This window comes from Eubalaena glacialis, chromosome 3 (genome assembly GCF_028564815.1).
Source record: "Eubalaena glacialis isolate mEubGla1 chromosome 3, mEubGla1.1.hap2.+ XY, whole genome shotgun sequence".
Taxonomy (NCBI): domain Eukaryota; kingdom Metazoa; phylum Chordata; class Mammalia; order Artiodactyla; family Balaenidae; genus Eubalaena; species Eubalaena glacialis.
The window spans coordinates 194,805,816-194,830,922 of record NC_083718.1 but is presented as its reverse complement, the minus strand read 5'-3'; the positions used below and the strand labels follow the sequence as shown (position 1 = coordinate 194,830,922).

Below are 25,107 nucleotides of genomic sequence, written 5' to 3'. Positions count from 1 at the left end.
TAGCCTCGGTCCCCTCGCCGACCCCCAGGAATCTCCTGGGCAGGGGCAGGTGCCACCCAGGCAGACCCTGTTCCCCTCTGCTCTCTGGGCGCTGGGCCTGCGGTCAGGTGCATGGAGGGGCCACACACCACAGAGCCCGACCCACTTAGAGCTGAGCCATCCAGGGAGTGATGGACCTCGTCCCAGTCAAGGGCTGGCCGCCAGCTGAAAGAGAGCCCCAGGGTCCCAGGCGGAAATGTGAAGCATCGCCATCGCAGATCCTGGCAGGACCCCTCAGCCCCCAGGGGCAGGAGCACACACGTGCAGCTGGTGAGGATGGACAGCAAGGGGGGCGGTGGGAGGGCAGGAGGGGGCACAGGCCCGGGGGGCGGGGGAGGCCCCACAGTTCTGACTGCGGGCAGCCCCCCTCTCCGGCCACCCTGGAGTGTTGGCCTGCGGGGTGGTCCCAGTGTCCCCAGGGAGCGGCACCAAAGGGACCACGGTGCCCGGCCTTCCGTGTGGCCTAGGACGCAGCCAGCCTGCAGGGCCTGGGGGCCGGTTCTCCGCCTACTTCTGACTGGACCTGGGAGGAGCCAGGAGGCCTCCCTGTGGCTCATCTGTAGAGTGGACGTGAGCCGGCGACACCAGTGGGTCAGTCACCTACCAGGCCACTGGCTCTCTGAGCTCATCCCTAGAATTCTGATCAGAAACAGGCAGCAGGGCGCTCACCCGATGCCCCAGAAACTTGTTATGCACAGATAATACAGGCCGACCTCTGCGGGTTCTGTTCCAGACCACCCAACACAGCGAATGTCGCAATAAAGTGAATCACGCATTTGCTTTCCCAGAGCATATAAGTTATATGTACACTGTACTGTAGTTTATTAAGTGTGCAATAGCATTATGTCTAAGAGAACCAATGTGCACACCTTAATTTAAAAATACTTTATTGCTAAAAAATGCTGTCATCTGACAATGCAGGGTTGCCACACACCTTCAATTTGTGAAACACACAGTATCCGTGAAATGCAATGAACACCGCAGTGGGCCTGCATTAGGTTGTGCGGATATCACGCCCCATCAGGGAGGTGTCATAACAACAAAGTGAGAAGATACAACATGGCCTTGGATGGAACGAGCGTAATTGGGTTTTTAACCCAGTATTTATTTACTTAGATTTACTTACATCAGTGCACAGGAAAACGTTTGTAAGGAAGCGCACGGAGATGCCAGCGCCTTCCGTGTGGGGTGGCACTGCTGGTGGCTCCTTCCCACAGTCCAGCGCATCTTCTCCCGTGAGTACTGGCTTCATCGCCAGGGAAAACCCTGTCGTGTGCCGGCGATCTCCTGCCCGCGGCGCGGCTCCTCGGCTCTTTCTGCGTGAGTGGTGCCCGTGGGTACCCCGCAGTTGACTCCCACTGCCCGGCTCACTGCCAAGGGCCCCTTGGTTAAACACGGGAATTGCCGACCACTTTTTTTTTTTTTTTTTAATAAATTTATTTTATTTATTTATTTATTTTTGGCTGAGTTGGGTCTTCGTTTCTGTGCGAGGGCTTTCTCTAGTTGCGGCAAGTGAGGGCCACTCCTCGTCGCAGTGCGCGGGCCTCTCACTATCGCGGCCTCTCTTGTTGCGGAGCACGGGCTCTGGACGCGCAGGCTCAGCAGCTGTGGCTCACGGGCCCAGTTGCTCCGCGGCATGTGGGATCTTCCCAGACCAGGACTCAAACCCGTGTCCCCTGCATTGGCAGGCAGATTCTCAACCACTGCGCCACCAGGGAAGCCCCCCGACCACTTTTAAGAGCTGGTGCCTCCCACCCAGGGGCCCACCGAGCCCCCCACCCTGGGGCGGGCCGCGCAGCGGGAGCCACGGAGAACAGCACTTGTCGAGCGTTTCTGGCGGCAGCGAAGTTCTGGGCACGGCTGGCTCTCTTCTCATCTCCCACGGCCTGGACTCTGTCTTGCAGTCCCAAGGCCTGGCCTCCGGCTGCTGCACTGCCCAGCGCCTACGCGGGCTGGAGGGCCCGGCGCCTCACCGTTCTTCAGAGAGAGCTGGGGGTGGTCGCAGGTTCCAGCCCATAGGCTTCTCGAGTCCACATTTCACCCCAGAAGGAAACACTGCGGAGCTGGTGCTACATCACTGCATCCCTCTCACCCCGGGGAGAAAGCCTGGCAGTTGGCCTTCCGAAGTTGCAGAAGCTCAGCTCACGGGGCCTCGTGGGAACGGCTTCTCCATCACCACGGCCCTCGACTGCTGCTCCGGCCTTGCAGGCCCCTGCCTGGGCCCCGGGGCTCGAGGCGGGCTGGTGCCTGGTTGGAGGGGCGCCCCACTGGCTGGCATGGGCCTGGGAGCTCCCCAGACTTTGGATTCTAAGGGTTCTGACCCTGGGCCGACCCCAGGCCCCCTGAACTTCTGACAGCCTGGACCTGGACATGCCTCTGCAGGCACACCTTCCCAGCCGAGGGCCAGGCTGTGCCCTCAGCAGCCACACAGCAGGGCTGGACCTGGTCCTCAGTCACTTCCCGGTGGTGACTGGGGTGGCACGGGCACACGCACACACGTGCACACGCTCCGAGGAGGTCCTGCCAGCTGCCCGTCAGTGCCCTGCCACCACACACACTGGTGGACACGGGAAGCTGTCTCCCGGTGCCCCCAAGTGCTGAAAGAGCCTCACGGTCGGCGCTGCCCTTTTCTACTCCGGGCATCTGAGCTGTCCCTGCAAGCAGAGGTGATTGCCCCAGAGGCACAGGACAGAAAGCTGGACGTGGGGAGGCTGTCACCACGCGGAGGCTGATGGGGGGCCAGCTCTGACACCAGCCCTGGCGCAGGGCAGGCCCGGGCTCCCCTGTCTGGCGTCAGACCCTTGCCCTGACCCAGTGCTTTGCTCCAGGGACACCACTGACCCCCGCTGTTGGGGGTCGTGGTCATGGTTCCAGCACCGTGGCCTCCCTCCCACCCTCCCTGGCCTGGACCTGCTGGTCGCCTCCATCCTCAGACCTGCCCCCGGGCAGCGGGGCCCCTCCTGGTCTTTGTCTGCTGCCCCTACTTGTCACTCCTTCCCGGGCGAGGGCATCTCATCCTTCGCCAACTCCCGTACACGCGTGGTTTCCCCACAGATCTGATCCCACACGCTCCACCAAAGGTCCCTCCAGTTCCTGCTCCCCCGGACATAAATTTCCCCAAAACTGGGTGCGAAGAGCCAGCACACACCCCGAGATCCTGCAGCCACACCCCTTGGGTTGGTGTTCTTCACCTGTTTCCCTGGTGGTGCCCTGGCTCCCCCAGCAATGTTACGAGTCTGAACAAAATTCACCTCTCGATGCTTTTTCTCATGTTTCTCTGATTCTTGGTGCTGGATACTTGCCTAAGCACAGCTTCCTGGAGGTGATTCCCTTGTGAAAAGGTGTTACCTTGAGGCCAGAGGATTCTAATGTGTCAGTTCTTCAAATATCTTTTTTTTTTTTTTGGCCGAGCCACGTGTCTTGTGGGATCTTAGTTCCCCGACCAGGGATTGAACCCATGCCCCGTGCAGTGGGAGCAAGGAGCCCTAAACACTGGACCGCCAGGGAATTCCCTCAAATATCTTATATGTCGGAACAGTAAGCTCTTTTCCTGTCATGTTTTCCATTGGAAATGATGAGACGTGTTCCTTGTTCCCTGCATATGATGATTTGTTTTCTGATATGCTGTCTCTACTCCCCTTGCCTGGATTCTCTGTCTGAGAACTGCATGAGCATCTTAAATGCCAGTAGAATTCACATCCTACAACAAGCTAACACCTGAGTCCCTGTGAGGACTCCACCAATGGTCTCTCTAGTTCCAAAGGGGCCTCATGATGCAGCCGGATGTCAGGGAAGGGACCTGCCCACTGTGTCCACTGCTGGACCCCAGCGCCCAGCACAGAGAATGTGGGCAGCAGGCAGTCTTCCTCGTGTTTGGAAGCTTGGTGCTCAGTGTGCTGTGTCTTGGGCCACCCCTGACTCCTGTGCATTGCACACCTTCCCATAGATGAGCAAAGGCTAAGGGAGGTCAGGGCTGAGGAAGGTCAAGCAGCACTGTGGGAAGGTGTGCCCTGCTGTGCGGACTTGCAGTGAAGGGGCACGTAGGGTTTGCCTCTTAACATCAAGATCCTCTCTGTAACTAATGAAATGCAACAGTGTATTAAAAATAGTACATCATGATCAAATGGGCTTGTAACAGGAATTCAATAGATTAAAGGAGAAAATGTGGTTACCTTATTTGATTCAGAAAAAGCTTTAAATAAATTTCAAAACCTAATTGTGACTTTTAAAATACCTTTTAAAAAACTTGTGTTAAAAGTGAAGTTCGGGGGCTTCCCTGGTGGCGCAGTGGTTGAGAATCTGCCTGCCAATGCAAGGGACACAGGTTCAAGCCCTGGTCTGGGAGGATCCCACATGCCGCGGAGCAACTAAGCCCGCGCGCCACAACTACTGAGCCTGCGCGTCTGGAGCCTGTGCTCCGCAACAAGAAAGGCCGCGATAGTGAAGAGGCCCGCACACCGCAATGAAGAGTGGCCCCCGCTTGCCGCAACTAGAGAAAGCCCTCGCACAGAAACGAAGACCCAACGCAGCCAAAAATAAATAAATAAATAAATAAAAATTTAAAAAAAAAAGGTGAATTTCGGGACTTCCCTGGTGGTCCAGCGGTTAAGACTCCACGCTCCCAATGCAGGAGGCCCGGGTTTGATCCCTGGTCAGGGAAATAGATTGCATGCGCTGCAATTAAGACCCGGCAGAGCCAAATAAATTTAAAAATAAATAAATGAATAAATAAATAAAGTGAAGTTCACTAACACGATAAAGTCCACACATCAAAACCTCATAGCAAACTTTACACTAACTGGAGAAACTTCCAATGCATTCTCTTTAAGATCTGGATGAGGTCAAGGGTGCCCCCATATCATGGCTACTGCGTAACATAGGGCTGGAGATCATGGCCAACATGATAAGGAAAGAAAAATAAATGAGGCATATGATTATAAGAGAAGAGATAAAAAATCAATATTATTTGCAGAAGATACAATCATCTAGCTAGAAAAACCAGTAGAATAGATGGGAAAACTTTAAAATAAGAGTCCAATAAGATTGCTGAATAAACGACCAATCTACAAAAATCAATAGTATTGATTAGAACATTAGGCTGAGTGAGATAAACCAGTCACAAAAGGACAAACAATTATGATTCCACTCATATGAGGTCCCTGGAGGAGTGAAACTCGAAGACTGGAAGTAGGAGGGTGGGTACCAAGGGCTGGAGGAGGGAGTGGGGAGTGAGTTTTTAGTGGGGACAGAGTTTCAATTTGGGAAGATGAAAAGGTTCTGGAGGTGGATGGTGGTGATGGTTGCATAACAACGTGAATGTGCTTAGTATCCCTGAGCTGTGCACTTAAAAATGGTTAAATAGTAAATTTTATGTTAGGTGTATTTTATCAAAATAAAAAAACAATAGTATAGGAATGAAGCCAGACAAGTCGCAAAAGTCACATATTGTATGAGTCCATTTCTACGAAATATCCAAAATAGGCAAATCCATAGAAACAGAAAGCAGATTGGTGGTTGCCAAGGAGAACAGGGAGTCACTGTGTAATGGGCACAGGGTTCCCGTGCAGTGGTGACAATGTTAAGCAACCGCATATAGAGGGGGTGTAGCTGCACAACATTGTGAACGTACTAACTGCCGCTGGAACGTACACTTTAAAACGGTTAATTTTATGTTACGTAAATTGCACCTCAATTTTTTTAAATGAAAAAATCAATAATATTGGTCTATACCAGCAATAACCCATTAGGAGAAAAAGAATTCACAATAGCAAGGAGGAAAATAAAGTATCTAGGAATCAACTCAGGCAAGAATATACACAACCTGAATGGAGAGAACTGTAAACTGAGATAAAGGCTGTGGGTGCTGATCTGGGTCAGTGGAGAGGTCTTCTGCCTTCTTGGGCGCAAGAACAATGTTACACAGACATTGCCTCTTCCTAATTAATCTGTAAGGTCCATGCAATCCTAGTCAAAATTACAGTTGGAGTTTCACAGGGACTAGACAAATTTACTCTAAAATTTATGAGAGAAAAAGTCATGAATAATGAGGTAAACATTTGAAAAAAGAGGGAAGAGGGGAGCTAGCTCTTCCAGATGTTGGGGCGCATGGCAAGGTGACAGTTACACAAACCAGGCAGAAACGACATGTAGGCAGAGGGACGGGATGGTTGCAGGCACAGACCTTACAGTCATGTGTGTTTAGTGTACGATGACAGGGCCAGATGGAGTAACCGGGATGGGGATGGGAAGCAGGCTCACGGTATAGAGCACGTGCAAGACAGGTGGTCCAGGGAGAACCCGTCAGTGACACCCGGTGGCCTGGGAGAGACGGGGAAGGAGGCCTTAGACACAGCCTCAAACGCACGAACCCTCGGGCAAACAAGAGATGCATTTGATTATACAAATCAGGATTTCTGATCAATGGATAGACAGAACTGGAGGAGATCACTGAATGTGCCCATCTGTAGGGACTGTTATCTAGGACATACAAGGAACTCCGCAACTTAACAGGAAAGGAGAGGAAGCCTACCAAAAAAGTGAGAAAATGATCATGTTTCAGAAGACCTCGTGTGGGAACACCTTCAAGCCCGTTAGCAGTTAGAGAAACACACGTCAGTCACAAGAGGGTCCATCCCACCATCAGACTGTCTGACATGGAGCAGTGGAGTGTGTGCGGGCATGGGACCCCTAGGTGAGTGTAGACAGGGTGGGCAGGTGTGGATGGGGCAGCCCGGCTGGGGACGTGGCCAGCTGGGTGAGGGCATCCCCAAAGAGCTGTATGGGGGTGGCAGGCATGTGTGGGTGGGCAGCCTGAGGAGGGCAACTCACAGGGTCTGGAAGCTCAGGGCTACACAGATGCCTCCTGAAATCCGATGCTGAGTGAATGGGGGGATGGGAGGAACGTGGGGTCAGCAGTGCCGGCACCCAAAACAACCAGTGCAGCCTGTAGGGAGCAGGATGGGGCGGGGGGGCGGGACCGGCACCCCTCGTCGGAGGTCAGAAGGACCGAAGCCCTCTTGTCTGAGGAGCCCCAGCCATGCGCACCCGACCGGCTGCACCGGCGGTCAGGGGTCCTGGCCGTGCAGCCTTGCCCAGGTCCCCTCTTTCCTCACTGCCCCTTGGGTGACCACCATGCCAGCGGGCAGGCCCTGAAGGGCCTCCCCGGCATGTGTGTCCCTGGGGTTTATTCCCAGCATGGGCCTGTGGCTGCCCAATCCACCCTCCTGATTGCCCGCTGTCCCTGAGTAGAGCCTGGGGTGTGCAGGGGTCACACGCTACCGGAGGAACGTGGGGACCCCAGTCGGGCGGGGTGGCGGGACCCCCTCTCCTGCCCCACCTGCCCAGGCCCCTCATGTCTGGCCTCCCTGCTCAGCCTCACCTCTGGTTGCTGCACGGGAGCCTCACCCCCAGCCCCGCACCAAGCTCAGCCTCCAACGCGCAGGGCACCCTAGGGCGGGTCCTGGGGCTCTGAGCCCAGGGCCCCCGTGGCGGCACAGAGCTGGGTCGCCTGGACCCCCGTCCTCTGGTGGTGGTGATCCCGTGTCCTGGGGAGTCCAGTGCCCTCCCTCACGGGGTCAGTGGGTCTTGCCTGGGCCACCTTGAGCATCAGTCACTCCTGTCTCAGAGCTGGAGAAAATCGAGGTCTTTTTAAAGGAAAGCCCTGGTTTCCCAGCTCACTGTGTGAAGGCCATTCTGGGGGGCAGGGGGGCGGCCAGACTGCCCCTCCCCCGTCGTGGCCACAGGGCCCACAGGAGCTCGAGCGGCCCCTGCCACGTGCTGCTGCAGGGTCACGGGTCCAATCTTGGACGCGCACAGAGCTAACCCCAGGCTGGAAGCGGGCGTGCAGGGTGCAGGGGTGGCACCGGCTCAGCTTCAGCAGTTTGAAATATGAGGCTGTTGGAAGAAATCGCAGAACGGGTGTGGGGTTAGAGGCCAGGGAGGTGGGTGCTGCGGGTGGGAGAGCAGTCGCCAAGGCGGCTTCACGTCCAGAGAGCGAGGCGAGACCGGCCTGCTGCTCGCCTGATCGCCAGCCGGCTCCCCGAGCCCTGTAACCACTTCTTCTCTTCTCCTTTCTCTTTTTCAGCCAAGGCAGGTTTCCCTGTTATTATTGAGGGCTTTGCTCCTGAGCGAAAGCCCCCTGGCATTCTGTGTAGACAGACACTGCACACAACCTTGGTTTTCTCCCAGGCAGAAGTTAAAAATTATTCAAGGCAGAATTCCTGGGCTGCGCTGCAGAGGCCGGTTGTACCAGGCAAAGGCTTCCACCGCATCCCCCGGCCAGGCCGCGATAAGGCAGCCAGGGAGCCGCGCCTCGGCGACACCGCCCGCCGCCCTCATGGGGACCAGGTAGGACTGCGGCTCCCAGGCAAGCGCTGGGGAGAGCTTGTCTCGTGGGGTCTGCGGTTCCCCCGTGGCTTCTGAGCACAGCTGACTCGAAACATCCCTTCCCCCCAACTCTAAAGCTTTTCTTTCTGAGCGGCCGTCCAGCCCTCGGTCTCTGGGGCGTCCCGGTGGGGCCACTGGGGACGTTCCAGCGGTGAGCGCAGGGGCCATGCCCTGGGCCGGGGGCGCCTGTGGGGAAAGTGGGGGACTCTGGGAGAGCTTTTTTCGGCTGGAGGGGTTTTCCAGAGAGCCGTCTGTCTCTGCTGTTTGTTGGGCAATGGGGTGGGGATCGTGCCCTCGGCACACATTTGGGGGAGGTGGAAATAGCTGGGCAGGCTGGAGCTCCCCAGCAGGCCACGGGGGACGTTCCGCCCCACTTGAGGAGATCCCTGGGCTCCCCCAGGAGAAGTTGGGGACCTCGGTGACGTTTGTGGGTGTTTTTGAGCTTCCAGTGGGCAAAGGTGACTGTTAAGGCCTGAAACTGTTCATGGGGCCTGCCTTTGACCAGCCACCTCTGAGAACAGCCAGAATCTAGGGCCGAGTAGGAAGGGGGCAGGTCTGAGACACCTGAATTTACATGACAGTGGCCAGAAGGCTCTTGCAAGGGAACCAAATTTATTCCACTTAACAAGATGCGTGTGTCTGTGAATTACCCCAGAGGTGTGGAATTCGGAATTGGCTAGAGCAGGACCAGCTTCCTTCATCAAAGCTGAAATTCAGTCCTACCCCGGGTGTCGTGGTAACAAGAGGGCACAAAAGAAATAAGACGTGGGCCTAAGACCCGAGACCGCTCCACCACAGCGCTCGCCCCGGGGGCCTCCTGGCAAGGTGGGCAGGATGCGGTGGAGGCAACAACACCTGACTGGGCAGGTGGACTCGGGGTGGAGGTGCTGGACCCCACGTGGCCTCATGATGGGAAAACCCAGAGAAACGGGCTCTGTCCCAGCAGAATATCAACTGTCAGAGAAGAGGCAGGGAACGTGGCGAGGTCGGGGATGCAGAAGAATTGGGCAAGGTGATTAGAGACACAACCCAGAAAACACAGTGAAAGCAGACAGGTCCACAGCCAAGTTTGATTACAGGTCCTTCCAGCATTATGGAAACTGTTCCCAGGCCGCAGAGCGGGGGTAGGGCACCAGATGAGTTTTAATTTCATTTTTGTCAAAGTTATACTTGCATGTGGTTTAAGAGTCAAGCATTTCTGGGCTTCCCTGGTGGCGCAGCGGTTGAGAATCTGCCTGCCAATGCAGGGGACACGGGTTCGAGCCCTGGTCTGGGAAGATCCCATATGCCGCGGAGCAACTAGGCCCGTGAGCCACAATTACTGAGCCTGCACGTCTGGAGCCTGTGCTCCGCAACGAGAGAGGCCGCGATAATGAGAGGCCCGTGCACCGTGATGAAGAGTGGCCCCCACTTGCCGCAACTAGAGAAAGCCCTCGCACAGAAACGAAGACCCAACACAGCCATAAATAAATTAATTAATTAATTAATAATAATTTAAAAAAAAAAAAAAGAGTCAAGCATTTCTGCAAGATTCAGACAAATGCAGTCCCCGCCACCCACCCACGCCGGCCACAGGGGCCACCGTTTCTGTCTCCCAGATAATTCCTGCACTCTTTACCAGCATCTATGCAACAGCATGATTGAATGACAACTTCCTGGGGTTTCAGATTTAGGTATTGTCTATTGAATTCACCCCAGGGAAGTTGGGTTTATTTCTTCTGCCTCGCCCCTCTCCCCCACATACTTGGGTCCCCCTGTTTTTCCAAAGGAATGACGTTATAATTTTAGTTAGCTCTGAATTCAGCGGTTAGATTTGTGTTCCCGCCGGGCCTGTGACAGGCCATGGTTACTGTTCCAATCAGAACATGTGTTGTTTTCAACACATGTTGAAACATGTATTGAACACATGATGTTAATCATCGCCTTCCTTTTTCATGCTTGCTGAGTTTTCTCTGCACTCATGACTAATTCATCCTCAGACTCTCGCCAGTGGCTTAAGTTCAAGCGCACGGGTATTTCTGAAGTGGTCCGTGCAGGAGCCTCCACCCTTTGCCCCTGGTGGCCCGTCCTCCTGGGTCTACATCAGGGCTGCTCCCTCCACCCCTGAGATCTCCACTGGCCTTCACCCGGAAGATTCTCTTTGCTTCTCCTGGTTGGATTTTCCTGGCCCCCACACCCTCCTTTTTCTCGGTTCACTCCTGCCCTGGTGGAGCACGGCCTTGCTGAGCAAGGGCACCTGGCAGACATGTGGCTTTCGATGCCTTGTCCCTCCCCGGACGTGGAGGCGCGTTGCTGGGTGTAGAGCTCCAGCCCAGAGCCACGTCCCTCCAAAGTGGGACCCCAGCTTCTGAATTTACCTGCTGCTGTGGGTAAATTCAACCCCACTTTAACTCCTGATCCGTGGTGTGAAACTGGCTTGTCTTTTCTTTTTATTTTATTTATTTATTTATTATTTTATGGCTGCGTTGGGTCTTCATTGCTGCCCACGGGCTTTCTCTCTAGTTGTGGCGAGTGGGGGTTACTCTTGGTTGTGATGCAGGGGCTTCTCATTGCAGTGGCTTCTCTTGTTGCAGAGCACAGGCTCTAGGTGCGCGGGCTCTAGTAGTTGTGGCACGTGGGCTCAGTAGTTGTGGCTCGCGGGCTCTAGAGCACAGGCTCAGTAGTTGTGACGCACGGACTTAGCTGCTCCGCGGCATGTGGGATCTTCCTGGACCAGGGCTCGAACCCGTGTCCCCTGCATCGGCAGGTGGATTCCCAACCACTGCGCCACCAGGGAAGTCCTGACTTGTCTTTTCTTCCTGGAAGTTTCGGGGCTTCTTTTTGTCTTTGGTGTCCTGACAGGTCGTGCAAATGACCTTCGTGTGGGTTCCCTTTCACCCTCTGCCAGGTGCCCCATGGCTCCGCCAGTCTGGAAATTCTTGTTCTTCATTTCCAGGAAATTTTCTTTAATTATTAATTTTAAATTGTTTCCTGGCTTCTGTTTTCTCCGTTCCCTCTTTCGTGGTAAATATCACTGAGACGCGGGGCCTCATAGGTGGGACCCAGGGACCCGATCTCCTTTTCTGGGTCTTTCAGCTTTACTTTACAACTCCTTTATTGAGGTTCATGTTTGAATATTTATTTCTAAAGCATTCTGATCTTTTTCCGTGGTCACAATACTTTCTCTTATCTCTTTGAGGAGATCAATAATAGTTGTGTGGGGTTTGTTTTTTTTTTTTTAATTTTATTTATTTATTTATTTATTTTTGGCTGTGTTGGGTCTTCGTTTCTGTGCGAGGGCTTTCTCTAGTTGCGGCAAGCGGGGGGCCACTCTTCATCGCGGTGCGCGGGCCTCTCACTATCGCGGCCTCTCTTGTTGCGGAGCACAGGCTCCAGATGCGCAGGCTCAGTAATTGTGGCGCACGGGCTTAGTTGCTCCGCGGCATGTGGGACCTTCCCAGACCAGGGCTCGAACCCGTGTCCCCTGCATTGACAGGCAGATTCTCAACCACTGCGCCACCAGGGAAGCCCTTGTGTGGGGTTTTTTTAAGTTTTCTTCTCCTTGTACAGACTCTGCCTGGAGAACTGCAATAAATAGATTTTTCCCCTATTTCCTTACAGTTACACTTACTATATCAAAGTTAAAACTTGAACGTAGCAAAATAATCCATAAGCAAAGTCAGCAGACAAATCATCAATTTGAGAAAATATTTTAATGCATATGACACATGGTTAAAATAAATATTATATTAAGAACTTATAAACTGTCAAGAAAAAGACAAGAAACTCTGTGGAAAGATGGGTGAAGGCTGTGACCGGGCGATCCACTGAGCAAATCCAGGAGCTGTTAGACTTGGGAACGTCCAGATTCGCTGGCGTCAGGGAAGCGAGAATCGCGGACACCGGCTCAGTGTCCAGGGAGCAGAGCCTGGGACGGGGTCCTTGTGCGAGAGGCATGTGGAGAGGGCTCTCGGGAGACGGCCTCAGGGAGCAGGGAGCAGGCCAATCTACCCCACCTCAGTATGGGTCACCGCCCCAAGGGTGACCTCCCAGGAGGCCTCAGAGAACCCTGGGCAGCAGGGGCCGTGCACCTGCCAGAAGGGGACCTGGGGAGGGCACCTGGCTTCTTCAGAGGTGAGATATTGCCGGGGATGCGTCACACTGGCAAAAATGAAAAAGCAAAAGCACGTATCGCTGGAGAGGCCGGAGCATGGGGAGCTGGCTCTCACTTGTAGAAGAGCTCAGGGCTAGGCTGTCTGGTCACATCACACAATTAGAAGCATCTGCAGATCCCGACTCTGCGGGATGCCTTCAAGGACACCAAGCAGGGGTGATCCTGCGGCGTCTCATGGCCTCTCTTGGGGTGGTGGGTGCAGAGCGGGTGCCGGGTGTGCAGTTGGCCTGGGGCGGCCGTAACAAAGTGCCACAGACCCGGGGCTTATACAATAGAAGTTAGTTTCCTCCCAGTCCTGGAGGCTGGAAGTCTGAGATCAGGGTTCTTGTGAGGCCTCTCTCCTCCGAGTGCAGAGGGCTGTCTCCCCATGTCCTCCCGGGGTCTGTGTCCTGATCTCCTCTTCTTACAGGGACACCAGTCAGATTGGATCAGAGCTCACCCCATCGGCCTCATTCTACCTTAATCCCCTCTGTAAAGGCCCCATCTCCAAACACAGTCACATTCCGAGGTTCTGGGGGTCAGAGTTTCAACATATGAATCTGGGGAAACACAGCTCAGCACAACAGGGGGTTAGTGTGCAGCCCCTCCAAGGAGGGAAGGCGTCCAGGTGACCTGGAGGTGTCAAGACACAGGTGAGAAGTGGGACGTTTATACAACCCGTCATCCTTGCAAAGGCCCCAGTAAAAATCCATAGTTACAGAAGCATACGCTGCAGATCACACGCGCTCATGTTCTACATGTAAGTATCGAGTTTTGTGCACAAGGAGAAAACACAGAGGAAAGCGAGCTGGAGTGACACCTGGGGACTCGGGACTCGGGACACTGGTAGAGGGAGGGGGCAGTATGGGCCACCCACACGGTCATGCGAAATGATTTGGGCACACATGTCTCTGTGAAGAACAAATACATTAAAATGCCATTTACAAGAAGAGAGAGGGCAGATGCATGGGGTCCGAGCGGTGACCGAGGTGGAGGCCCTGGTCTCTCCGTGGGGTCCTGGTGGGCCCTGTTCTGTGGGTGGCGTCCCAGTGGGGGCTGGTCTGTACGTGGGGTCACAGTGGGGGCCCTGGTCTGGCTGTGGGGTCCCGGTGGGGACTGGTCTGTCTCTGGGGTCCCGGTGGGGGCCCTGGTCTTCGCGTGGAGTCCGATGGGTGCCCTGGTCTGTTTGTGGGGTCCCGGTGGGGTCCCTGGTCTGTCTGTGGGGTCATGGTGGGGACTGGCCTGTCTGTGGGGCCCCGGTGGGGACTGGTCTGCCTGTGGGGTCCCAGTGGGGGCCCTGGTGTCTCCCTGGGGTCCCGGTAGGGGCTAGTCTGTCCTTGGGGTCCCAGTAGGGGCTGGTCTGTCTGTGGAGTCCCGGTGGGTGCCCTGGTCTGACTGTGGGGTCCCGGTGGGGGCCCTGGTCTGTACGTGGGGTCCCAGTGGTGGCCCTGGTCTGTCTCTGGGGTCCCGGTGGGGGCTGTGGTTTGCCTGTGGGGTCTCTGTGGTTACGTGCCTGTCCGTGGGGTCCCGTTGGGGGCTGGTCTGTGTGTGGGGTCTCGGTGGTGGCCATGGTCTGTCCGTTGGATCCCTGAGGGGGCTCTGGTCTGTCCGTTGGGTCCTGGTGGGGGCTCTGGTCTGTCTATGGGGTCCCGGTTGGTACTGGTCTGTGTGTGGGGTCCCGTTTGGGGCCTTGGTATGTCTGTTGGGTCCCGGTGGGGGCCCTGGTCTGTCTGTGGGGTCCCGGTGGGGGCCCTGGTCTGTCCGTGGGATCCCGGTTGTGGCCCTGGTCTGTCTGTGAGGTCCCAGTGGGGGCCTTGGTCTGTCAGTGGGGTCCCGGTGGTGGCCCTAGTGTGTTTGTGAGGTCCCAGTGGGGGCCGTTCCGAGTGTGGGGGCCATGGTCTGTCTGCGGTGTCCCGGTTGGTACTGGTCTGTGTGTGGGGTCCCAGTGGTGGCCCTGGATGTCTCTGGGGTCCCGGTGGGGGCCCTGGTCTGACTTTTGGGTCCCGGTGGGGGCGCTGGTCTGTCTGTGGGGTCCCGTTGGGTGCTGGTCTGTGTGTGTGGTCCCGGTGGGGGCCATAGCCTGTCTGTGGGGTCCCGGTTGGTACTGGTCTGTGTGTGGGGTCCCATTTGGGGCCTTGGTATGTCTGTTGGGTCCCGGTGGGGGCCCTGGTCTGGCTGTGGGGTCCCGGTGAGGCCATGGTCTATCTGTAGGGTCCCAGCTGGTACTGGTCTGTGTGTGGGGTCCTGGTGGGGGTCCTGGTATGCCTGTGGGGTCCCGGTGGGGGCCCTGGTCTGTCTGTTGGGTCCGGGTGGGGGCCCTGGTCTGTCCGTGGGGTCCCAGTGGTGGCGATGGTGTGTCTGTGGGTTCCCGGTGGGGGCTGGTCTTTACGTGGGTTCAGGGTGGGGGTCGTGGTCTGGCTGTGCGGTCCCGGTGGGGGCCACGGTCTGTCTGTGGGGTCCCGGTGGAGGCCCTGGTCTGTTTGTGGGGTCCCGATGGGGGCCCTGGTCTGTCTGTGCTGTCCCGGTGGGGCCCATGGTCTGTCTGTGGGGTCCCCGTGGGGTCTGGCCCGTCTGTGTGGTCCCGTTGGGTGCTGCTCTGTGTGCGGGGTCTTGGCGGGGGCCATGGTCTGTCTGTGGGGTCCCGGTTGGTACTGGTTTGTGTTTGGTGTCCCGTTTCGGGCCTTGGTATGTCTGTGGGTTCCCAGTGGGGGCCCAGGTCTGTCCGTGGCATCCCGGTGGGGGCCCTGGACTGTCCGTGGGGTCCCGATGGGGGCCTGGTCTGTCTGTGCTGTCCCGGTGGGGCCCATGGTCTGTCTGTGGGGTCCCCGTGGGGTCTGGCCCGTCTGTGTGGTCCCGTTGGGTGCTGCTCTGTGTGCGGGGTCTTGGCGGGGGCCATGGTCTGTCTGTGGGGTCCCGGTTGGTACTGGTTTGTGTTTGGTGTCCCGTTTCGGGCCTTGGTATGTCTGTGGGTTCCCAGTGGGGGCCCAGGTCTGTCCGTGGCATCCCGGTGGGGGCCCTGGACTGTCCGTGAGGTCCCAGTGGGGGCCGCTCCGTGTGTGGGGTCCCAGTGGAGGCCCTGGTCTGTCTGTGGGGTCTCGGTGGGGGCCATGGTCTGTCCGTTGTGTCCCGGTGGGGTCCCTGTTCTGTCCGTGGCATCCCAGTGGGGGCCCTGGTCTGTCTGTGGGGTCCCGGTGGGGGCCTTGGTCTGTCCATGGGGTCCTGATGGGGGCCCTGGCTGTCAGTGGGGTCCCGGTTAGGGCCCTGGTCTGTCAGTGGGGTCCCGGTGGTGGCCCTAGTGTGTTTGTGAGGTCCCAGTGGGAGCCGTTCCGTGTGTGGGGTCCCAGTGGAGGCCCTGGTCTGTCCGTTGGGTCCCAGTGGGGGCCCTGGTCTGTCCGCTGGGTCCCGGTGGGGGCCCTGGTCTTTCCGTGGGGTCCCGATGGGGGCTCTGGTCTGTCCGTGGGGTCCCAGTGGGGGCCCTGGTCTGTCTGTGGGGTCCCGGTGGGGGCCCTGGTCTTTCCGTGGGGTCCCGATGGGGGCCCTGGTCTGTCCGCTGGGTCTCGGTGGGGGCCATGGTCTGTCTGTGGGGTCCTGGTTGGTACTGGCCTGTGTGTGGGGTCCCAGTGGTGGCCCTGGTATGTCTCTGGGGTCCCGGTGGGGGCCCTGGTCTGTCCGTTGGGTCCCGGTGGGGGCCCTGGTCTGTCCGTTGGGTCCCGGTGGGGGCCCTGGTCTGTCCGCTGGGTCCCGGTGGGGGCCCTGGTCTTTCCGTGGGGTCCCGAAGGGGGCCCTGGTCTGTCCATGTGGTCCCAGTGGGGACTGGCCTGTCCTTGGGATCCCGGTGGAGGCCCTGGTCTGGCTGTGGGGTCCAGGTGGGTGCCATGGTCTGTCTGTGGTTTCCCGGTGTGTGCCATGGCCTGTCAGTGGGGTCCCGGTGAGGACCCTGGTCTGTCCGTGTGGTCCTGGTGGGGACTGGCCTGTCTGTGGGGTCCCGTTGGGGGCCCTGGTCTGTCTGTGGGGTCCCGTTGGGGGCCCTGGTCTGTCCGTGGGGTCCCGGTGGGGTCCCTGGTCTCTCCGTGGGGTCCTGGTGGGGGCCGTGTTGTGTCTCTTGGGTCCCAGTCGGGGCCATGGTCTGTTTGTGGGGTCCCGGTGGGGGCCCTGATCTGTCTGTGGGGTCCCGGTGGGTGCCCTGGTCTCTCCGTCGGGTCCCGGTGGTGACTAGTCTGTCTGTGGGGTCCCCGTGGGGACTGGCCTGTCTCTTGGGTCCCAGTGAGGGCTGGTCTGTCCGTTGGTTCCCAGTTGGCTCTGGTCTGTCCTAGGAGTCCTGGTGGAGGCCCTGATCTGTCCATGGGGTCCTGGTGGAAGCCCTCGTCTGTCCGTGTGTCCTGGTTGAGGCCCTGGTCTGTCCGTGGTGCCCGGTGGGGGCCCTCATCACTCTTTGAGGTCCCGGTGGGTGCCGTGGTCTGTCCCTGGGTTTCCATGGTGCCTGTCTCCTCGCTTTGGCCCCCGGTGTGTCCATCCCAAGTGGGATCACTGTGAGGATGACACACCCACATGGGTGGGTGTCATTTGCTCCATTCCACAGGGAGGCCTGTGAAGGGCTGGGAGCCGGCCAGTGTGCGGGCCTCCCCGCCAGCCTGGGTCTTCAGTGGACGCCAGCACCAGGCCAGCTGCCCCAGGGGACTAGGTCGTGCTCTGGACGTGGTCTCCGTTCCCAGGCAGCGCGGGGGAGCAGCCAGCAGGACCACTCATGCTCCCTCCTCCCCAAGGAGTAACCCTGGACGGGCCCTTTAAAGAGAAACCTGCCCCCAGGAGCAGCCCTTTCCATCTGGCCCGCCGGGTCTGTGCCGGGGTCAGCAGCAGGAGCTCAGGGACGGCCAGGGTGTCTGTCTGTCCATGAAGGGGTTTGGCACAGGGTAGATCTGTCCCCAGTCTGTTTGGACGAGCGCAGCGGTTTCTGGAGTGCGAGCCAGTGAGTGGGTGGAATTCGTGTTCTGTTTTCTCGCAAAGGAACAGTGTGATCAAGGTGCCCGTCTTGGCTGTGGGTTCCCTCACCTGTGAGAAACGAGGGGTCGGGAGGGCTGACGTCTTCTCTCCCTCCTGAGAGAGAGGCCTGGTGTGAACCGCACGGGGGCCACCGCCTCACCGCCCGCAGCCAGCTCTCCTTCCAGGGCCACGGTGGGCACCCCCCACCCCTCAGGCCGGCTCCCCCTCCCTCCCCACCCATCCCCCTCCACCAAAACCAGGACACCCCAGCAAACCATTCCTCACGTCCTGTTAACACCAGTAACACCGGAGGGGCCACTGGGCCCCCCAGAACGTCACACATGGTCCCCAGCAGGCAAGGTGACCTCGAGGGAGCAAGGGTCCCCAGCACTGCACCCCACACAGGCAGGCAGGCTTCAGGCCACGGGGTCTCACCCTGTCCTGTGGAGGTGCCTACAGGACCCCAGGTCCTCCGTGGGCGGGTGCCAGCGTTTCCCAGTGTTCTGCTGAGCAGGTGTCCAGACCGTGGCCACACAGAGCTCCCGGAGGAAGCAGCTACACCAGGGGGCCTGCGGCAGGACCCACGTTCGTGTGGGCAGAGCTCTCCCCCAGGAAAGGGGCTGAGGTGGGGGGACCACTGCAGCCCTCGGCCTATGGCGGGGAGGGGCCAGCCGCGCTCTGAGAATCGGGGGTGGGGGGCCGGAGACGCCGGGGGTGGAGGAGGTGGCCCTGGAGGGCTCTGGGCTGAGTGTTTGGGGGGCGGTGAGTGGAGGACTGCGGGGCCGCTGGCTGGGCCGGTTGGCGGGTGTTGGGCGGTTGCGGCCACCTGGCAGAGAAGGGCGAGCTCAGCCGTGGTCTCACTGGGAAGGCGGTGTGGAGGGGCTGCTGCAGCCTGGGGGGCTGGGGCCTGGGGGGACGGTCAGCCTGAAGCCTCAGAAGCAACGTCTGAGCTCCAGGCCTCACTGAGCGGGGTTTCTCCCTAGAGGCGGCTCTGGTCACGCCCAAGGACAGAGCACGGGGTGGGGGCCTCAGCTCTCGGGATGCAGCTCGACCCCGGGGCTCCTGGCAGCACAGGGGGAGGCCGCTGGACAAGCACCCCAACCTGCCCCAAGGTAGAATGGAAACACAGAACTTTGGACTGCTCTGACGTAAGCAGACAGACGCCCACCTTCCATGGCAGGTTGGAGGTGGTGCCGGGGCTCTGGTTCCTGGGGGTCCCCACCCGGGCAAGGCCTGTGGGAAGACAGGAGAGGGTCCTTTTTCTGGTGGGACGCATGCAGTCCCGCCTTCCTTTGCCCGGTGGTGGATTGGAGCGCAGGTGCAGATCTGCAAACAAAGGTGCGGTCGGCCAGGCCGGCTTAACCCTTCCCTGGGGTGGGGCAGAGCAGTGGGGGCAGAGGCCAGCGGGGCCAGCGGTGCTTTGCCATGGGCGCCCGGCCACGCGCCCTCAGTGGGGATACTGGAGCTGCACCCGAGCCCTGGCCGAGCAGCTGTCTGCCACCCCCACCCGGGCCCGTCCCTCGGTGGTCCTGCCGGTGAACAATGCGGGCGGGAGCAAGCGCCCTGTGGTGGCCTCCCTGTGGAGAGTGCCCCTCCCAGAGTAGGGAGGGCGCGGCTGGGCGAGGAGCTTTGTGTAAGGAAACCCGAGCCCAGCCAGGTGCCCAGGTGCCCAGGTGCGGGGGCGGGGCTGGGTCTCCGCTCAGGCTCCAGACGTCACGCAGAAGGGGTGGGAGGGGAAGGGGACTTCCGAGCGGCCGAGGTTCCCCCCAACCCCTGCGAGGCCCCCTCCCTCGAGCGCAGCCCCGTACCTGTGAACTGCAGGGGGCTTGGAGCAGGGCAAGCAAACATTTGCTCCTCGGGGACCATCCTTTTGGCCCCGTCACCAAGTCAGTCTCGGAGAGGGTTCCCAGAAAAGGTCAGACCTTTAGGTTGAAGGGGCTTTGCTGGTGGAGTGTCTTGGCTCCCCCTCCACCCCCCCTTCCCCAACCCTCTGTGGATTCTGGGGCCCCCTCACAGGCCCTGGGCCCCCCAGCCCTCTCCAGTGTCCAGAGCCGTGGGTCCTGCTGGGACCTCGGCAGGGTCCCAGGCGCACGGGACACCCTGAGCCTGACTGTAGGAGCATCTCCCAGGGGGTCTGGGGACCACGGGGGCTTCTTGGAGACAGGACCCCTCCAGCCCCGCGTGGCCCACCCCAGGGGTGTAGCACAGCCACTGGGCCCAGGTTCAAACCACTGTGACCTGGGGAGGTCCAGACTCTGCTGTCACAGGAGTCAAGGGAAGCCTTTGGGACGAGTGGCCGCAGGCATTAGGGGGAAGGGGGTGGGGTCTCCTGAGGCTCTCGGTGCCCTCAGTGGGCGGTGGAGGCCTCCCTGCCCTCTGGGCACAGCCCACACCCCCAGGGGGTCAGGGGTCAGGAGTCAGGGGTCAGGGGCCCCTCCTCCTGTCCCTTCCCCGTGACTCTGCCTGCTTCCTCCTCTGGGTTCCTCACGCTCCCCATCCACACACAAGCTTCGGTCACACACCCACAATCCCACATTCCCCATGCACAGCCTCGTGCACACACGCACACACGCACACACGCACACACGCGAGGGGTGTGCAACTGTGGCTGGCGGCCCGGTGACAGCGCGCTGCAGACGCTCCCGGTCCCATCCTGGGTGCTCGTCTCATTCAGCCCTCAGGACCAGGGGCTGGGCAGCCCCACTGAAGCCTCCCAGAGAGAGAGGTCTCACCAGGATGGGGCTCTTGCATGCTCTCGGCCCGGCTGCGCGGCCGTTCTCACCCGAGGCTCCACCTGACTTAAGCCACCATCTCCTTTCAGCCTCCACCTTCTCCAGAAACAGGGCACGACCCCTCCTCCCCCCACCCCAGGTCGACCCCTTCAGGAAACCCTCCCTGACTGTTTCCTACCTTCCATCACACGCTATCCGGCAACCTCGTCCACTCCTGACGGCAGTGAGAAGGACAGAGCAGAGGATTCAGAGGACGAGGGGGGGCGGGGGAGGGAGGTGCTGGCCGCAGGTCTGGAGACGGACAGCTGCCGCCCCTCGCTCACCGGGGCTCCTGGGCAGTGTAGCGCACCTGCTTTTCCAGGGAGCTGAGTTTAAACTTGTGCCCCTTAAAGGCAGCATCCTTTGTCCTCAGACCGCGTGCCCCCCACTGTGAACATGTTGTTTGCTCTGTAAGATGTGGGCTGGGAGATGGTGGCATTTGTCCATGTCAATGTCCTTTTCGTCAGATTAAATACGTGCTGGTCCCCAAAGTCCAGGACAGCGGGGCTGGGCCTGCGCTTTTGAGGGGGGGACAGAACAGCAGCCAAAAGTTGGGCTCCAGTGTGACTGGACGGACAGATGGAGGACGGGGTGCCTCCCGACGTCTGGAGGATCCAGGGGCGGCCCTGCCTGGGGCCTGCCGGTCGGGAAGCCTACTCACTACCCAGCTGTTCTCACGGGTGTGTCCGGCTTTGGGTCAGCACCGTCCTGAGTGTGGGCAGCCATGGGGAGGGTGGTCCTGGGGAGGTTGCGTCCTAGAGCTCAGGGCGCCGGTGTGGTGGCCACCGGCCTGAGGTCAAGAGAGCCCGCGGGCAGCGTGATCTAAGACGGCAGGAGCCACCAATTCGAATTTAGATGCTTTGCTTTTCGATAGAGATGTGCTTTGTTTCTATTCACCAATCTGTGTAACAATAAAAGGCCTTGGGCGGAACCCCAAAGCTCTGGGCTTTCAGGACGTGAACCCCCTTCACTTAGGGCTGCTTTTTGCTTCCGGCTCTGGCCCTCAGCTGGGATCTGCTTTTGAAAAGACAAAAGGCAGAGGAAGGGGTGGGAGGAGGGGTGGGGACTGCGGGAAACGAGGCGTCTCAGCTCCTCTGGGTCTGTCCTTTCTTCTGTCTCCCCCCCACTCCACTGCTGTTTACCACCCGCCTTCTTCCTGCATGAAATCCCACACCCTGTGGGTCTGTTTCCGGTCTCTGCTGGGGCCACTGGCCTGTCCTCCTGGACTCAGGCGAATACCCCCACACTGCCTTTCCCTCCAGGCTTGTCTCGGCTGGTTCTGCCCCACCCCCCCCACCCCCCACCCCCCACCCCCCACCCCCGCGCTGGCCCCAGGGTCCGTCCTGGTGCCGCAGGCTCCTCCAGGAAGCGTCTCATGCGGCCCCAGCTCAGCGCCCCGCCCTCCCCGCAGCACCCGTTCCCAGGCCAGGGCATTCCCAAAGCCCTCAGGCCGGCACCCCTCCCACCCTGGCAGACCCCTGCCCAAGGCGCCAGGGCCTGAGCTGGTCTCCTCTGGGGACCCCTGAGGAAAACTGTCACTTTGCAAACAGGATAGGAACGCAGAGGCTCGTGCCAGGTGGACCCCCCTCTGCCCGGCACCTCTGATGGGTCATGGTCAAACCCTCGACCCCGAACACCACATATCCACTTCTCCTTGGCCGTTACGCTCGAACACCCGAGGGGGGTGCCCCGGGGACACCCCCACGTGTACCTGCCCTCATGAGCCTCCCTGAGTTGACACACTTGTGTCACACACCGGTGTGCAGCCTTGGCTCCACCGCCTGCATCCCAGGCCTGAGCGCCGTCAACACAGAATCGGATCAGGACCATGGAATCCCAGACGAGCCCCTCGGAGGTGCTCTCTGGGTCCATCCACGGGACGCTGGGGCCCAAGTGCACTCCTGTGTATACCTACACCTGCCACCGAAGACCCCGGGGTGACCAGAGGCAAGAAATAGGTCGATTCCCCAAGGGGTCTGAGGCAGCAGCCGGGGGTGAGAGCCCATCCCTCAGAGGGCAGGACAGGTGACTCAGACCCCAGTGGGGTGGAGGAGACCCCTTCCATGGATGTGTGATGATGGGGATGGGGGCCATGTACTCCCTGGGGGGGCACAGGGGTGCAGCCTCTCCCCTCCTGCTGGGGCTCTTTCCTCATGGGGTGCTAGACCCCCCGAGAGGCAGGACCCCCGCATCTGACCGTGAGGACGGAGGGCAAGGAGCCCGGTTCTGTGCAACAGAGTGAAGGTGGGCTGGGAGCAGCCCTCTCTCTGGCCCACCCCCCCGGCACTCTCAGGAAATGAGGTGCAGTGCCTGGCGCCCACAAAGTGGACCTGGGTGTCCCTGGCTGTGGTCACAGTGGCTTCTCCCCGACAAGGCAGAGCCCGGGGCCAGGCTCAGCCGGGCGGGGGCTGGGGGCGCAGCCACCCCACTCGGGGGAGGCTCTGGGAGTCTGTAGGGTGAGACCTGAGGGAGGAAGCTCCCGGGGGGGGAGGCACAGCCATGTGGGGAAGGGTGGGACAGGACAGTGTCCTGGGGTGACTCGTGTCATCTCGTGGACACAGGGACCCTCCTGGGCTGTGGGCGGGCCGGGAGGAGGGGTGGAGAATCCCCAGATAGACTTTTCCCCTGAAAGACCCGGAGCCCAGATGGAATCCGGCAGCTGAAAGTTGACCCGTGTCTCGAAGCCCCTTCCCAGTCGCCTTTGCAGCCAACGGCAGGCGCAGGAGTGTGGAGCCGGCTGCACTTTTAGATTTTGTGAGCGTTTTGCCCACAAGGTATAACATTGTCCTGAAGTCTACGCTACCTGCCAGCCTGCCCGCTGACTCCAGTGCAGCTTTATCAGCAGCTCGCGGGTCCCCACGCCTCGCTGCGGCATTTCACGGTGGCAATGACAGTGAGACACCTCTGTGCTTTGCTCCCATGGTTCTGGAGCCGGTGGGGCCACACTGGGCCCCCAGCACAGGTCAGCAGGCATCGTGCCCCCCCCCCCCCGGCTTTGTTCTCTGCAGCCCGGGACGGGACGTTACTTTGGCATCCAGCCCCGCCCCGCCCCACCCGCACAGGAGCCCTGTGGCACCAGGCTCCAGGGGCAGCCCCCATGGGCCAGTAAACAACCAGACCCGAGTGGGTGGAGGGTCTTCCAGAGGCTCCTGCATCCCTGGGCCCTGCCCCGGCCCTGACCCGAGGCTGGGGGCGCCGTGGATGCTGGCAGAAACAGGTGGGGCCGCAGAGGACGTAAGGAGCCACGCTGGCTTGGGGTGTGAAGGCCCATGCACCTGGGTCCCCGAGGTGTGGTGCCAGGCAGGGCCCTGCGCTGCCCCTCAGACTGCGCCGGGACCTCGGGGAGGGGGCAGGGTCCACCGCCAGCGAGGGCTTGGGGCACCACCCAGCCCACCTGCTCCTTCGGGCCGAGCAGGACACGGGCCCATCGCCATCATCAAAGCAGCCCCAGCGTCTCCCTCCAACTGTACCCTCCCCCCTGCCCCCCGAAGGCCTCCATGTCCAGAGCTGAGTGCTGGCACACCCCCTCCCCCGGGCTGCCTCTTCCTGGGGCCCCCACCCGTGCAGTTCTCCCAAAGAGCTCTCATCGTGTCCACCGCCCCCTCCCCCATCCCCACCTCTGTGGGCCAAGCGTCCAGCCCTGTCCAAAGGGGCCTTCCCACACCCTCTCATCACTCGCTGCACCCACGGGGGTCTCTCCACAGGGCCCTCGGACCCCAGCGCCCTGCTCGCCCCCCAGGCCTGGCCTCCCGGGCTGCAGCCCGCAGGGCACCCCACTACCCGCAGCTCACTGCCCCTCAGGGTCAGTCCGTGCTGCTCCCCACAGCGCAGCCGCGGCCTCAGGAGCACAGGACCCTGGCTGCCCCTCGGGGGGACCCCACCCTCCCACGGCTTCTGTCGGATTTGCCCCTGGTCCCCAGGCCCCACCTGTGCCCGCCCCTCCGGGCACCACCTCAGCTCCCACGGCTGACCGACCGTGGCTGCAGGAAACGCCATCCGGCAGCCTCCTCCTCATGTGGTCAGGCCCAAGCCATCCCTCGGGGTGAACGCCATGCTCCTGCGAGGGAGCCCCACTGGGCCTGTTTGGGGGCCTCCTGGGGACCCCACTCTCCCACCCCGTCGTCTTTAACCCCCCCCCACCTCAGGGGCCCTTCCAACTCCTGCCCCCGCTCGGCCTCCCTCCTGCTGCCCAGCCCCCACCCTCTCCAAGGTCACAGTGACCTTCCTCCCCCTCCTGGCCTGGCCCCGGCTTCCTCCCCCCGCTTGGTGCTGTCCTCAGATGCTGCCAGGCCCCTCCAGCTCCCCCCACCTCCCCGCCGGGGCCATCTCTGCCTCCCCCCACCCCCCGTAACGTTGCTGGCCTGTCCTGGCCAGGGCTGTCCCTTCCCCAGTTCCTACATCCCAGACCCGGGCCCACCAGCGATGCTCGAATCCAGGGCTAGAGTTCCTGAGTGTCTCGGAACAGGCCAGACCCAGACCTAGTGCGGCCAGGCTCCTGTGCTCCATTCCCCCGGCCCCCCAGCCCCCATCTCCCTGTCCCCACCCCCGCCCTGCCACCACCCCATCCCCTCCGGGCCCCTGGCCGCAGATTTAAGCAGAGTCGCGTCCACCAGGGAAGGAGCCTCAGCAGCCTTGGTCCTTGTCATCAGACCTCTCAGCATCTTTCTTAAAATATCAACTAAGAGATTCTTTCCCAACTGCTGTCGCACATTTGGGGGTCCCAGCTTTCGGTGCCCCTCCCCGTGTCCAGCGAGGGGTCTGGGCTCTCGTGTCCAGGGGAGTGGACTCCTCACCAGCTAG

At 60.1% G+C, this 25,107-nt stretch overlaps 1 protein-coding gene across 4 annotated transcripts in view; it reads left to right on the top strand.

Annotated features, from left to right (window-relative positions):
- Nucleotides 1-8,349: 8,349 nt before the first annotated feature.
- The window catches only part of TTLL10 (tubulin tyrosine ligase like 10), a 58,554-nt gene continuing 41,796 nt past the window's right edge, over nucleotides 8,350-25,107 (top strand). For all 4 annotated transcript variants that reach the window (XR_009700425.1, XM_061185192.1, XM_061185191.1 and 1 more), the window contains exon 1: nucleotides 8,350-8,385. Coding sequence is in view for 3 of the 4 variants with exons in the window: in XM_061185192.1 (XP_061041175.1) it covers nucleotides 8,375-8,385 (11 nt within the window). In the remaining variant the exon portion in view is untranslated. The remainder of the gene's footprint in view (nucleotides 8,386-25,107) is intronic.